A 13,914-nucleotide genomic window follows, 5' to 3' on the forward strand; every position below is an offset into this window, starting at 1 on the left:
ACTACAGGTGAATAGAATACAAATTGGAACTTCTGCCTATACGAGGGGCTGCTGATAAGTCTTTGGCTTTACCCAGAAAGAAACAAGATGGGAAGATGAAACTTTACATTTCTTCCACATCCTCTCCACTGATGCCAACACACTTCTTACATCGGGATTCCAAGTTCTGTAAGCCTTGCAAAAAGAAGGATTTCGGTTGTGCCTCAAACCAGTCATCCGTAGCAGCCATGGCATCAGAAATGGTGTAAATGTGGTCCCCTTGAGGTGTTTCTTCAGGTTTGGAAACAGATGATAATCGGAGGGAGCTAGATCTGGTGAATAAGGTGGGTGCTCAACCAGCTGGAAGCCTAGCTCCACTAGTCTTGCCGTGGTCGCTTGTGCAGTGTGAGCGGAGGCGTTGTCTTGCAGGAACAAGATTCCATTGGACAGCTTGCCGCGCATTTTGGCCTTCAGAGCTGCCTTCAATTGGTCCAAAAGTTCAGTGTAATACCTTGCATTGATGGTGGAACAATTGTGAAGGTAGTCCACTAGCAGCACGCCCTCCTTATCCCAGAACACAGACGCCATCACCTTAGTGGCTGAACTTCTTTGGGCGAGGAGAACCACTGTGCCTCCACTCTTTTGACTGCTCCTTGGTTTTAGGGTCATACAAATAAATTCAGGTCTCATCCATAGTGACCCGTCGATCCAGGAAGTTCTTATCAGTCCGGAAAGGCTGACAAATGGACCGGGAAGTTTTCACTCGCATGCTTTTCTGATCTGTTGTCAAACATTTGGGGACCAACTTTGCAGATCGCTTCTTCATGTTCCAATGTTCATGGATAATGGCACAAACACGTTCACCAGAAATCCCCATGATGTCCGCTATTCCTGCAGCTGAAATTGGCCGATTCTCCAGTATGAGGTTGTGCGCAGCATCGACGATCTCCAGAACAACCACCTCTCTCGGTCGTCCAGGACGTTCCTCATCATTGGTGCTGAAGTGGCCCGTTTTTAATTCGGCAACCCAGTACTTAACAGTAGAATATGAAGGGCATTGATCCCCCAATGTCTGAGACATATCACTATGAATATCCTTCGCGGACTTTCCTTGCAGAAACCAGAATTTTATCACTCCTCTGCTCTCATTTGCTGTGAATATCGCCTTAGACGTCGCCATTTTGTTTTTCCGCGTGCCGAGATCACTGTTGCCATAAGCTACAAACACAACATTATGAAAACATATATTAGACACATAAGGCTTTCATGTGATGTAACATTCGTTACCATAGAAACAAAAAAAGAACACAAAGCCAAAGACTTATTAGCAGCCCCTCGTAGATGAAGCAGCATCAGGTCCTGAGACTTAGTCCCTAGCATCCTGCTCTACTCCTGCTGTGGTTGCCTCTACCATTATTTGTATTTTAGGTTTTGGGTCAATTAAACATCTCTTATATACTTTCCTATTTTTTTTTTCTTTCTTTATTTAACTACCCCAATTGCAAAACTCAATGAAAACAAAAGAATAAAAAAATAAAGTTGACAAAAAAGCGACGTTTTATTATTAGAGGTTATAAAAATTTGCAACTTTGTAACTGGATGATCGTCATTCAACAACGTGGCTGATATTCCCTGAGTGTGAAAAAATATTCTTCAAAACAAGGTTAATATAGCAGGTGGGTAAAGGAGGGCCCCCTACGGCGCGGCTATGTACACGTCCCGGAGTATCGGCAGAACAGTCAGTTTGGGGTCCGGCAGTCATTTACCCGTTTTGGATTTCTTCCTCTTTTGCTTAATTAAAAATAAGCTCTCATCTGCTGCAGAACTTCTTTGTCTCATGCGCTTCCGTCTCTTCTTGTGTTTATGAAGTTGGTCGTCTGATCTCTCATTATTGCTGAAATCTGTAAACAAGATATGTTGGGCTTTCTTTTTTACATGGGCTTTTCTTGCCTTTTGGGGTTTTTCTGTTCGCCCCCTAGGAAAGTATTCTTCAGCTTCTTCTTGTTGAAGAAACATTTTCTTTTTTTCCTTTTTGAACTTCTTCGAGGAGTACATGTCTTCCAGTTTCTTTAGTTTTTTGCCATGTCTCTTATTCCGTTTCCTTAGTTTTTCCGGGGGGGTTGTATCATCTACTGTATCTTGTATGTATGTTTCTTCAGTCTCAAATGTCACTAGTCCAGCTTCTTGAAGATCTGTTGAGGGACCAAAGATGAAAAGGGAGACATGCTTAATGCGGCCATGTAAATACCTGCTGAATTTGTTTTTTTCTAAATTACGTTTTGCTTCAACTCAATAATTGACCATTAAAACAAATCCCAAGTAATGCACTTAAAACTTGTGGATTTGCCATAAGTATTTATGATGAAAATTCACCTTTAACAGGGGTTAAACACATCTTCATGTGTAAATAGTGGGCTTAAAGGGAATCGGTCACCTACATAAACTAACTTATGGTGCTGTTAGGAAGGGTAACAGGGAGCCGGGTGATGCACTTTTTTATACTCACCCACTCCTGCGTTCCTGTGGAGCTGCACTAGTCCGTGGGCCGCATGGCAATCAGACTTTTTTCAGAGTCCAGTGGCGCGCTCTTCTGTAGACTGGTATGGGAGAGTGTGGGCACAGGACTCTGAAAGAGTGTCAGATTTTCACGCTGATCTCAACAGCAGCACCGCAAAAACGCGGGAGCGGGCGAGTATAAAAAAATACATCACCCAGCTCCCTGTTACCTTGCTTAGCAGCACCATAACTTACTGTGTTTCCACAATAATAAGACCTACCCCGATAATAAGCCCCATCCTGATTTTCAGGGGGAACAGTTTGAGCTCTAAATATAAGCTCTACCCTGAAAATAAGCCCTAGCTACACTACATGAAAAAATAAAGAAAAACAATGCTCACCTAACAGACACCATTCAGGTTCCTGCTTATGCTCTCCGAAGCTCCAGGCAGGCTTGCTTGCAGTTCAGTGCCGAACAAAACATCTCTTGCTGGTAACAGGGTTGAAAACCCCACCTCCAGCAAAAGACAGCTCTGATTGGCTCTTGAGCACAGTGCTCAGCCAATCACAGCAGTCTCTTGCTGGAGGCGGAGTTTTCAACCCTGTTACCAGTAAGAGATGTTTTATTCGGCGCTGAGAACTGCAAGCAAGCCTGCCTGGAGCTCCAGAGATCAGCAAGTGGGACCCGGACGGCACCTGCTAGGTGAGTATAAGACATCCCCTGAAAATAAGACCCTCTGCCTCTTTTGGCAAAAATTAATATAAGACAGGGTCTTATTTTTGGGAAAACATGGTAGTTTATGGTGCCTGAGGCAGGTGACCGGTTCCCTTTATTACAGTCATATAAGGTGTACTGCATCGGTCTGTAAAACTGTACATAAATGCACCCAGTATACAGTGCTGTGTAAAAGTCTTAGTCAGGTGTGAAAAAATTGCTGCAAAGTAGGAATGCTTTAAATATTTGAAACGTTAATTGCTTTTTGGTCAATTTGCAAAAAATAAAACCACCTAAATATGTGGTTTGACCGCCCTTTGCTTTTAAAGCTGCAGCGATACACTTGCACACAGTTTTTGAAGGAGCTTGGCAGGGAGGTTGTTCCAGACATCTTGGAGAACTAATGGATCTTCTGTGGATGTCTGCTTTCTCAAATCCTTCTGTCTCTTCATGTAATCCCAGACAGATTGGATGATGAGATCAGGGCTCTGTGAGGCCGCATCATCACTTCCAGGACTCCTTGTTCTGCTGAAAATCATTCTTCATGACTTTGGCTGGATGTTGAGAGTCGTTGCAGAATAAATTTGGAGTCAGATGCCTTCTATTTTTGAATAAAAATTTCTTACTTTGCAGCATATTTTCCGGACCGGCCGAAGACCTTTACACAGTGCTGTATATGTGTATTCTAGTCCCGTTGGTAGACGTACCTCTCAACCTCCGCTTTGCCCTGTTATTCCTTTCCCGGATGTCACGGCTCTGATCATAAGCGGACACAAGTTCACAACCCGGGTATATCGTGTTACACATTCTCTTCTGTTTGCACTCCTGAAAAACAATATATATCAGCACCACTCTATTGCTTCATGGAGTGAAGACTCAGGATTAATGGAAGCGCATCTCTCTATAGCGCTGCCGGTTAAGTTGGACATCAAGTGAAAACTTTTTTTTAATACAGATTTAATGAAGATGCAATACTTTACAGCAGTCTTAATTAACAATTAGCAATGTGGCGAATGTATCATTTATATATTTTTTGCATTGGATATTCTGTCCCCTTTCATCCTGATGTAACTGGGAACAAAAAGTTACAAGCATCGTCTGCCATTTTTGGAGGTCAGGAGTCTTCGAAGTCACCTATCTGCATATTATACATGATCATCCCTCCTCTTGCCATGTCTCCCAATCCTATGTATGTCACTTCCATAGTCAGAGTATATATATCACAAGTGAGTGCTTGTAGCACTAAATAGAACATCTATAGTCCATTTCAGTGACTTAATCTACATGTGGAGGAAATAATATCTCATACACTTTTATATTATATCTAGTTTTTTTTGTTTGTTTTTTTTTTAAAGCTCACCCCCCTTCAAGTTTTGCAGCTTTGTAAACACATGAAGAAGATACTCACATAGCCACAATGCCCTTTTCTGCCACAATTACAACAATAGACAATCTGCTTTGGGTTAGAAGAAGAATTGGATGTCTTCATTGGTCCCGGTACCACCTAAAATTGAAAAACAAAACCATGAAGTTCAAGTACTCTTAACATCCTTCTCTGGTAGTAAGTACCACAAACAACAAAAAAATATTGTAGATTGCAACGCATGATTTTTTTTAGCCCAATTTCAATATCTGAATTATTATAACGATACAAGTATCATGTATTTGACTGTCTCTGTATAGCCAAATTAAGAGTGTAAACTACCAGTGTAGTAATTACAGTATGTGTAGGGGGTACTATGAAAAAGAACCAATGCCCAACATTAAAAACCTCTCATTGCGTGTAAATTCATTGTCTGTAAGCAAACAAATTTCATCTCACATTCTCTATCACTAATGGGAATGAATGCAGGGCCATGTTAAAGGAGTTTTGTCATTTAAAAAAAAATAAAAAACAAGACTTACCTATTCCCCCCTGGCAGACTCCTTACCACATCTTCTCCAGTCCCCCGGGTTACCTCACCTCCAGCCGGCCAGATCCTCTCCTTCCTGTTATGATGCATCCATTGCTGGCATTCTTCTTCTGGCAGGTCAGTGTAGGATACGTCACAAGTGACGTAATGTTCACTGCCTAGTAAGGAATGCCGATCTATTGGCAAGACTGACCATGAGCGCTGTGTCGCTGCGAGAGTTCATATATAGAGATGAGCGAACGTGCTCGTTTAGGGCAATTACTCAAACGAGTATCGCTTTTTTCAAGTAACTGCCTAATCGGGCGAAAAAATTCAGGGTGCGGCGGGGGAGGGGGGGGGGGGGGGAGTGAGAGAGGGAGCCACCCCCTGTTCCCACCCGCTCCACCCCGGCACCCCGCGAATTTCTTCGCCCAAGTAGGCAGTTACTCGAGAAAAGCGATACTCGTTTGAGTAATTACCCTAAACGAGCACGTTCGCTCATCTCTATTCATATACTATTGCAGGAAGACCGTGTGCATACGCAGTCACGGCAATAGCTCGGCACTTCCTGCTAGGCTATGAACGCTTCGTCACTAGTGACTGGGTATACTGACCTGCAGGAAGAAGAATGCCGGCAATGGACGCTTCATCACTGGAAGACGAAGAATCAGCTGCTGGAGGTGTGGTGACCCGGGGAATGCAGGATCGTTGGGGAGAAAATGCAGTAAGACGACTAATATACATAGTAATATAGTAAATTAGGCTGAATGAAGACAACGTCCATCTAGTTCAGCCTGTTTCAACCCCCTTGTTGATCCGGTTTCAACCCCCTTGTTGAACCTTTAAATTGTCACAAAACACCACAGTTTTGCAGTGGTTCCCAAAGTCATCGTAGCAACGGAACGCAACGTGTGAATGCAGTCTATATAGGAATGTGCTAATTACAACATTCAAATATTTCTAATCTGGTGCATTTACTGCCCAAGTACAAGGAAGGGATTTCGATTTCTCTTGATATATATGCTCCCCATTCCTACAAGCGGCTGTCGCTCCATCGCCGACACTTGTCAGCTCTTCAATACGAACTTCATAGAAGGAGCTTAGAAGAAGTGTGACTGATACGGGCCCCCTGAATTAGATGTCACATAGGCACAGCGATCTGCTTTTCACCTGCATGGACTTCACTTCTGCGCATATTTCGTGAGCTCCCAATTATGGCTAATTATTGTGTCTACCTAAGATATCTGCACCATGCTTTCTCCTCTTATGAAAAAGTATTTTCAAGTCACATTTTTTTTTTATTACTAGTAAAAAAATTTGATTCATAAAAAGGTATTCAGCCCTCCTAGAAATATTAGATATTAACCGCATCTTCACAAATTAGTTCCAATGAATTGTATTGGGGATAGTCCAGGAGCAAATCTGCTAGTTTAGTTTATCAGACTTCCAGATGACTTCTCTGAGACGTCTACGTTGGATTTGTCTAAGGCAATACTATTTTGCAAGAATACTGAATACTCTAAATACACCCAAAACTTTCCTCAACCATTGGGGCATAGATGAGTCCTTGTGCTATGGATCACGGTCTTGCTTTATGACCCAATCATGCTAAAGGTGGCTATACATATGAAAGCCTGAAATGGCTGATTTTGACCAATTCGGGCAACCATTGCTTGAAAAATCAATTCAGATGTCCTTTGCGATGGTCAATGGAAGACTGCAGTCTGACAAAGATGTGAACGGTCCGGTTTAAAATTTCAGCTGACCGTGGACAAAACTGCAAATCTGGCTACTCATTTGGCACACTGATCAAGTCCCACGGAGTCGTATTTTTTTTAACTTACTCTTTGATCATACATTTTCTTGTGTAGTGTTGCTGGTAGGACAATCAATTGGCCGCATTGCAGAGAATCGCGATCTTAAACATATGGTCAGCTTTAGCCATATCAAAAAAATGAGCTTTTAATATTAATTATAATTACTGCTGCTTAAGTTTGCCCCATGAGTAAAGCCACTTTCACATGAGAGCATTGCCATGACTATTGTGCATCGCAATTTCTAAAAAAACCGCAGAGCCTTGTATGGCGCAGAGAGTCAGGGCAACAGAACTGGAGTCCTAAACTCTCGCTCACAGCCTGAAGGTCGCGGCTTCAATCCCCACGTGGTTCAGGTAGCCGGCTCAAGGTTGACTCAACCTTCCATCCTTCCAAGGTCGGTAAAATTAGTTTCCAATTTGCTGGGGATGGGGGGGAAGGTGTTTGTGGCTAAAGATAACTGGAAAAAGGCAATGGCAAACCACCCCACAAAAACAGTCTGCCAAGAAAATATCACTATGTAGTGTCACCCTAGGAGTCGTCACATCATGACTCGGTGCTTGCGCTAGGGGACTTGACTTTACATCACCGTACCTATTTCTAAACCAAACACCAATAGTGGAACATAAATACAGAAAAAACCCTATTAGAAGAGGTCCAAATCTTTCCATTTTGGCTTAGAAATACAGACTAAAACCTGCCTGTGTGCAAACGGCATAAGGGCTCAGTCAGATGAGCGATTTTTTTAGCTCATGAATAAACAAAAAACACACATCGCGTGCAAACAAAAATTGCGTGGCTGGGTGCATTTGCACTCGTATGTCCTATCTTTTGCAGGTGCAATTATTTAGTGCCTCCAAAAAAGAGACATGTGACCGCTTTCATTGGAAAGCATTGGTTCTAATAGAGACGATTTTTAAGCGCACCCATGCATGCGCTAAAAAAAAAAAAAAAAAAAAAAAGGTTCGTCTGACCGCGGCCCAATAATGAGTGATGTCGATGTTGGATAATGGGAATTTTTGGTTTTTGCCTCTCCACATTCTGGTAGTCACAATTTTTGCAGAACGAGTTGCACATTTTAGATATTTATTTTTCTTAGGTATATACTAGTATAAATTATATGGACTTTATATTATGTCAGATGGTATACAGAAAGCCATCCTGTCAGTGTAGTTCAGTGCGCGTGTATTTGTTTTATTGCTAGTAGAGCTTTATTTAAAAAATAATGTTAACTTGTGTTTAAGTCTTCATTGGCATCTTTATTAATATTGTGGATTTCATCATGATTTTTCTTGCACAATTAGGGGACTTTATAATTAAATACAAAATGTTTACATATTAATGTACAGGGCTTGCAGCTGTCGATATAACACTGACAGCCCCTAGTATATTTAACTAAAACAAACCAGGCTGCATAATTAATTAGCAAAAACTAAGAGTGAATTTGTGTATTTAGGTCTTGGAATGGATAGCCTTAATTCTGCATGTTAATGCACACAATAATAATATCAAAGATATCTGATTGTTCAAATTAGAATGTCTTTTTCTATCACATGTACATATTATAGTCTATATTAATAGACATTCCAATTTGAATTAAAATATCCACATTCTTCGAGATATATATATATATATATACATATACATATACACACACACACACACACATATATATATATATATATATATATATATATATATATACATACACATACACACATACACACACACACACATATATATATATATACATACACATACACACATACACTCACACACACATATACATACATACACACACTCTCTAATTTGAACAAAAACAAATATCCATATCCTTCCGTCTGGGACAATAATGGATTTCTTCAATGGGACACCACGGTAAAGAAAAAAAAAAGTTGATCAACTCGTTGAAGGATTATGAATTCAGTTCTCCGGCTTTCTTTTGTTGCGAACCTTTAAATAATGTCTATTTGTTGGGTGATTTGGGCGATATCTTGAAGATTACTTTGCTATCAATATATAGAAAGTAATAGCATTACCTATAAGGAGCCCGTCCCATCTGCTTTTCTTGCTGAAAACCTTTCATGCACCAGTAGACTCGGTAAATATCAGAAGATAAAGGATGAGTCGACCACGCTAAGGATTTAAGTCCTAATGTCTCCTCAAAGTGCTGGTGATGCAAAGATTACAAATCATTTTTTCTTAAATGTGATTTTTACATAACCCTTTTTTCTGCTTGAGTAGTTAGTCCAGAATGAATGAATGCCATTAAAACACTTAATCATTATCTGGGAACTGGCCTCCACTACTAGGAATCTCCATGACAAAGACCAGAAGATCAGACAGGAAAACTGCCTCAGCACTGCCTGTCTGCTGGCAATACTCTATGCAAATGGCAGCTCTGGCCGGCTCCCCCGGTGACCTTGAACCGGCCCTTATCGGAACTAACTTGAATATGCAGTTCCTGTTTGCAAGCCAAACCTGACTGCTGTGCATGTTCACAGATACTCTTAGAATGAATTATAACTAAACTCTAGGTATTAGAGCGTTCCTTTGCGTGGAGCACAGGAATGTACTTTTATATACGCTGAGGATACAATATTTGGTTTAGCACGCTGCATATACAAATTAATTGCTATGTGTAAATTTGACTAAGGGAAGAACTTCATATTTTTTAAATGGAAGAAGCTATAAAATGAGAAAGAAAAAAAACAAGCTGATTTGATATAACAAACGCATGAATAGTGAATGCAACATATGAATCAAAATGACAGTAGGTGGCCATACTTACCGTTACACTGATACAAAATACAAGAGCGGGTATAACCACATCCCTCAGCATACAGATGGCCAAATTGCTACAGTGTTTATACCTGCCCTTGTGAGTGAACATGGCAGATTTCTGTGATTTTGGAACAGATAGGTCCTTTTTCTGTGATGGTAGTGTAGGGACCAGCAAGAGTATGAGGACCCTTGACGTGGGTTGTGAGCCTCTGTAATTTGCCGGTCTGCATGCTGAGGCGCGTGGTTTAGTACTTATCAGTATACCAGTAAGTATGGGCGCCTTCTGTGATTTTTGAATTGACATGTCCTTTGGTTGTAATTTGTACGACATAGGAATCACATTCATTTGTTTGGATAAACATATTTCTAGAATGTGACACGGCCACTTTGAATATTCAGGAATGGTAAATGGATGGTATGTTTTTAGAACACGTAATATCCAACAAAATTGTGATCCATACAATAGCAGCTGATATTTAGTGAATGGTCTAATATACCAGCCTCATTTGGCGGGAATCTGTTACCAAGCCGGATGAATAACTTTCCCCATCAGATGGACGTCAGTCCACAAAAACATTTATCAGTATGGACAATCAATTGAAATCTTGGTAAACCATTTAAATTCTACCTGTGAAATCGTACAAACCGATCTTGATGATGGCACTCGTTTAATAATTAAATAATTGTTAAATGAGCGCTATCATCGGGATCAGTGTACACCTAACTGGCCTAAAACATAGGCCAAAATGGGATACGAATGGATGGGTTGTCCCTCCATTTCCTTTTTTTCCCCCGGTGGTGGGGGCTCCTATACTGAACCCCAATACTGTGCTGTCCAGAAGTTACTACTAATTCTAGCCAGCAGAGTAATGGACCTCAGTGTAGCAGTCACATGATGGACTGGTGGCCAGATAGGATCAGAGTTTTTCTTAATTTTTTTTAACCGTTCTGGGGAGCACATCCACCGTTCACATAGGGAAATGTGTGTTGAAAATTATGATTTTTTTTTAACTACACACAAAATGTGATCAGCAGACAAATGAGTGTTTGCTCATTAGATGACTGACCTATTTCCTGTTCGTATGGGGCAATAATCAGGTGAAATAATATTCTAATAAATATTCATGATTACTGGGCCTGGGGTTACAAGTAGAATAGGTCTAGACAACTCTTTAATGGAACGCTTCAAGTTTAACTTTATATTGTGTGTTTTGCCTAATGCAGGATTTATGCTTAAGGCTCTTGGTTAACCGAGAGTTGATGCAAACCCGTTTGTTTCCTATTATTGCCTCATGTCTTACAAATAAGTGGGAAAAAAAAGTCCTTTCTTTCTATTCCGCACTTAAAATGATGGTCCTGTATACCAACGGTTACTTAAACCACCTTGACTGACTTCATACTACTGGATTTTGAAATCTGATGTAATTTTGAACTATAGAATTCATTTGTTAAAACCCGGAAGAGTCCACTATATCAAAGTTTACATGGAAACGTTTAATTCCAAGTCTCTGCTTCAAAAACGAAACAAACAAAAAATTCCGAAACAGACCCTAACATATATATTGTGACTTTGCACAACAGATTATTTTTGAGTATAGAAAATAGAATTAGATTCCATCAAACCATTAAAAAGGATAGTCTTTGCTAGAAGTTACCATGTATTCCTCTCTTGAATCCAATCCTGTTTTGGCATTAACCCTTTCCAATCCACTGTCTGACGTCTAAAGACATTATGATTTAAGGCTGTACAGCTCCGATGTTGGAAGACATCCGTCGGGGTTCTATTACTGTGTATTGCCAGCCTCTCTGCCATCTGAGCCTATCCATGGTGTCATCTCATGCAGTACTGGCTTTAGCCAGCAGATAGCGCCGTTGTATAACGGCAGAAAAAGAGTAAGCCCCCCTAGGAAAACCAGGATACGAATTGGATTGGAAAGGGTTAAATCTAAATTTTCCCCACAAAATCGTAATATGCTCAAGTTAATAAAGCCTTAGTCACATAATTATTCAAATCACCTACTATGTCCAGCCAAGGTGTGAGAAATTATCGCATTATAAATAAGTCAGGATCTTGGAGGATCTAATGAGTTGGTTTCTCGGCCAAAGAAAAAAAAACCACTATGAAGACATAAGAGCGGGCTGCTAAGTGTCAATCACGCATATGCATGTCTCGAGACATGACAGCAATTTCTAAACCTATTGTCATTCAACTTGCAGAACATTACAGACTCCGTCAATAATCATTTCAGCAAAAATTTAATTTTAGTCCCTGGCAAAGTAAAGGGTGTTGAGATTAGTCATACCTTAATAACACAGGGTCGTTAGCCGGAAATTGTTCAAATGTTACTAGTCAACAAGTTCATCAACTCTCCAATTGCAAACCTTCGGGCCACCTATATTCTCCGCGCGGAGATATCTTGGCTTCTCTCTGCTGACTTCAGGAGGATTATGACATTAATAGTGCCCTCTACAGAGATCAGACGTGGGACTATGCTGGTGAAAATAAACCGCTTGCAAGCTTTAGAATCAATGCAGAGGCTTTTGTTTCAATGCATGTCAGATTATAGAAGCCTTCTCCCTCCTACAAGAAAACACAATGTCTACTGTAGGGCAGAGAGTCTATGGGTCCGTAATATGCACACCATGCAATAACATTAAGGGCCTGTGCATATGACTGATGCACTGATTTTGATTACCAAACATGTAAAAGGGGGGCAGTTGGTACCATTGACATATCTGTTTTAGTAAATACCTGTATTTCCCATTAAAAAAATCTAAAGCATCTTTACCTAAAACTGTACGTGCGCCCCTCCTGTTATCTCCCCCTAGAAATGTAGGAATACGATGACAAATGGGCATTACCAATTGGCTTGTGAAAGGCGTAGCCCCTACGAAGTCTACTAACGGACCGATTTCTCGTTTAAATGAGCCAACCACATCAGAGGTCGCTCCTCCTATTTATACAGACAGATACATTGTTGGCTCGTACAAATGAGAAATAGTTCAGTCGTCCTTATTCACTTCACAACGAGAACGACTGAACTATTTGTATTTAAACTGAATGATGAATTTTAGTCATGCCTAAAATGAATGACAAACGAAAAGCGAATGTTTTACCATTCGTCGTTGCCTGTGTTTACACTGAACGATACTCATTTTTGATGGTTTGAACGATAATGTAGAAGGTCTTTAGGTCATCACTGATTAGAAAGTTGTACAGAAAGACAAGACAAAAGCTCCCTGCAGATCATGTAACTCTGTATATCATTAGCTGCATCCCGAATCCAAGGCAACCCAGGAATATTCATCAACGCTGATAAGTATAGTAGATAGACGAGGTCCGCACATGCCACGTAAAAGCCAATCATTTTAACTCAAGCCAACTAAAATACTATAGAGACAACACACCGGAGGACACGCAGACGCCTACTCTAGTCTCGGAGTTCACCTATCGACTATACTGATTAGATGGCGCCAGTCTGTGTCAGAACAAACCCCCATATTCATAAATGTCCAATCCGAATAGCAGAGAAGCTGCACAATCAGGAGAAATAATGCTCCAAAATTGTAATAAAACCGATATATCGGGAGAGCTGGCAGGCCCTCCTTAAATCGGTGAACTACCGCAAAAGTTTCTTGCCCCATCCGATATGTTTTTACTTCTGGTCTACAATTGTAATTAAATACAGGAATCATAAAAAAACAGAATAAAAAAAAACAAAAAAAAAAACACGATGCAAGGTTTCTTCTTTAAAAGAAGTGGTAAAATGACTGACGTCTAATGAATAGTTATTTTAAAGTGATCGCCGTTAATAATGTATGAGCGGAAACCGCTAAGAAATCCTTGAGACATCTCTGACACAAGTGGGCCATTCTCTACTTCGAAATAAACCGTCTATTTAAAAAAAAAGGGAAAGTTCTAGAAGCTTTTCTTATGACGAGTTACGGATTTCGGAAGCGGTTCTCCTCCTATTCTAATATCTTTCCTCCTTTGTATCCCGTCAACCGATCACCCCAGTGAGCATCCGGTATAAAGCAGAATCCCCTCAGCTGAAGCATGAGGAATTACACTCCTCATTTCCATGGATTGCCACTTTATGATAAACAAACTGCGGCCGTGGGTCTCGCTAACAGGTCCAAATAATGAATTCTCACTGATGCAAATGCAACACGGTGCCTTTAAGGCTTTATTGTTCCCTTTTTGTCTTTAGGGCTAATCCAACTGTCAAGAGAA

General features: G+C 40.6%; 1 protein-coding gene across 1 annotated transcript in view; it reads right to left on the reverse strand.

Moving 5' to 3' along the window:
• Positions 1–1,518: 1,518 nt before the first annotated feature.
• The window catches only part of ZCCHC7 (zinc finger CCHC-type containing 7), a 149,425-nt gene continuing 137,029 nt past the window's right edge, over positions 1,519–13,914 (reverse strand). Inside the window, exons 7-9 of the mRNA XM_066604460.1 lie at positions 4,599–4,694; positions 3,898–4,015; positions 1,519–2,171 (exon numbers count right to left, since the gene is read on the reverse strand). Coding sequence (XP_066460557.1) covers positions 1,738–2,171; positions 3,898–4,015; positions 4,599–4,694 — 648 coding nt within the window. The 3' untranslated portion in view covers positions 1,519–1,737. The remainder of the gene's footprint in view (positions 2,172–3,897; positions 4,016–4,598; positions 4,695–13,914) is intronic.

This window comes from Eleutherodactylus coqui, chromosome 5 (genome assembly GCF_035609145.1).
Source record: "Eleutherodactylus coqui strain aEleCoq1 chromosome 5, aEleCoq1.hap1, whole genome shotgun sequence".
In the NCBI taxonomy this organism is placed as follows: Eukaryota; Metazoa; Chordata; class Amphibia; order Anura; family Eleutherodactylidae; genus Eleutherodactylus; species Eleutherodactylus coqui.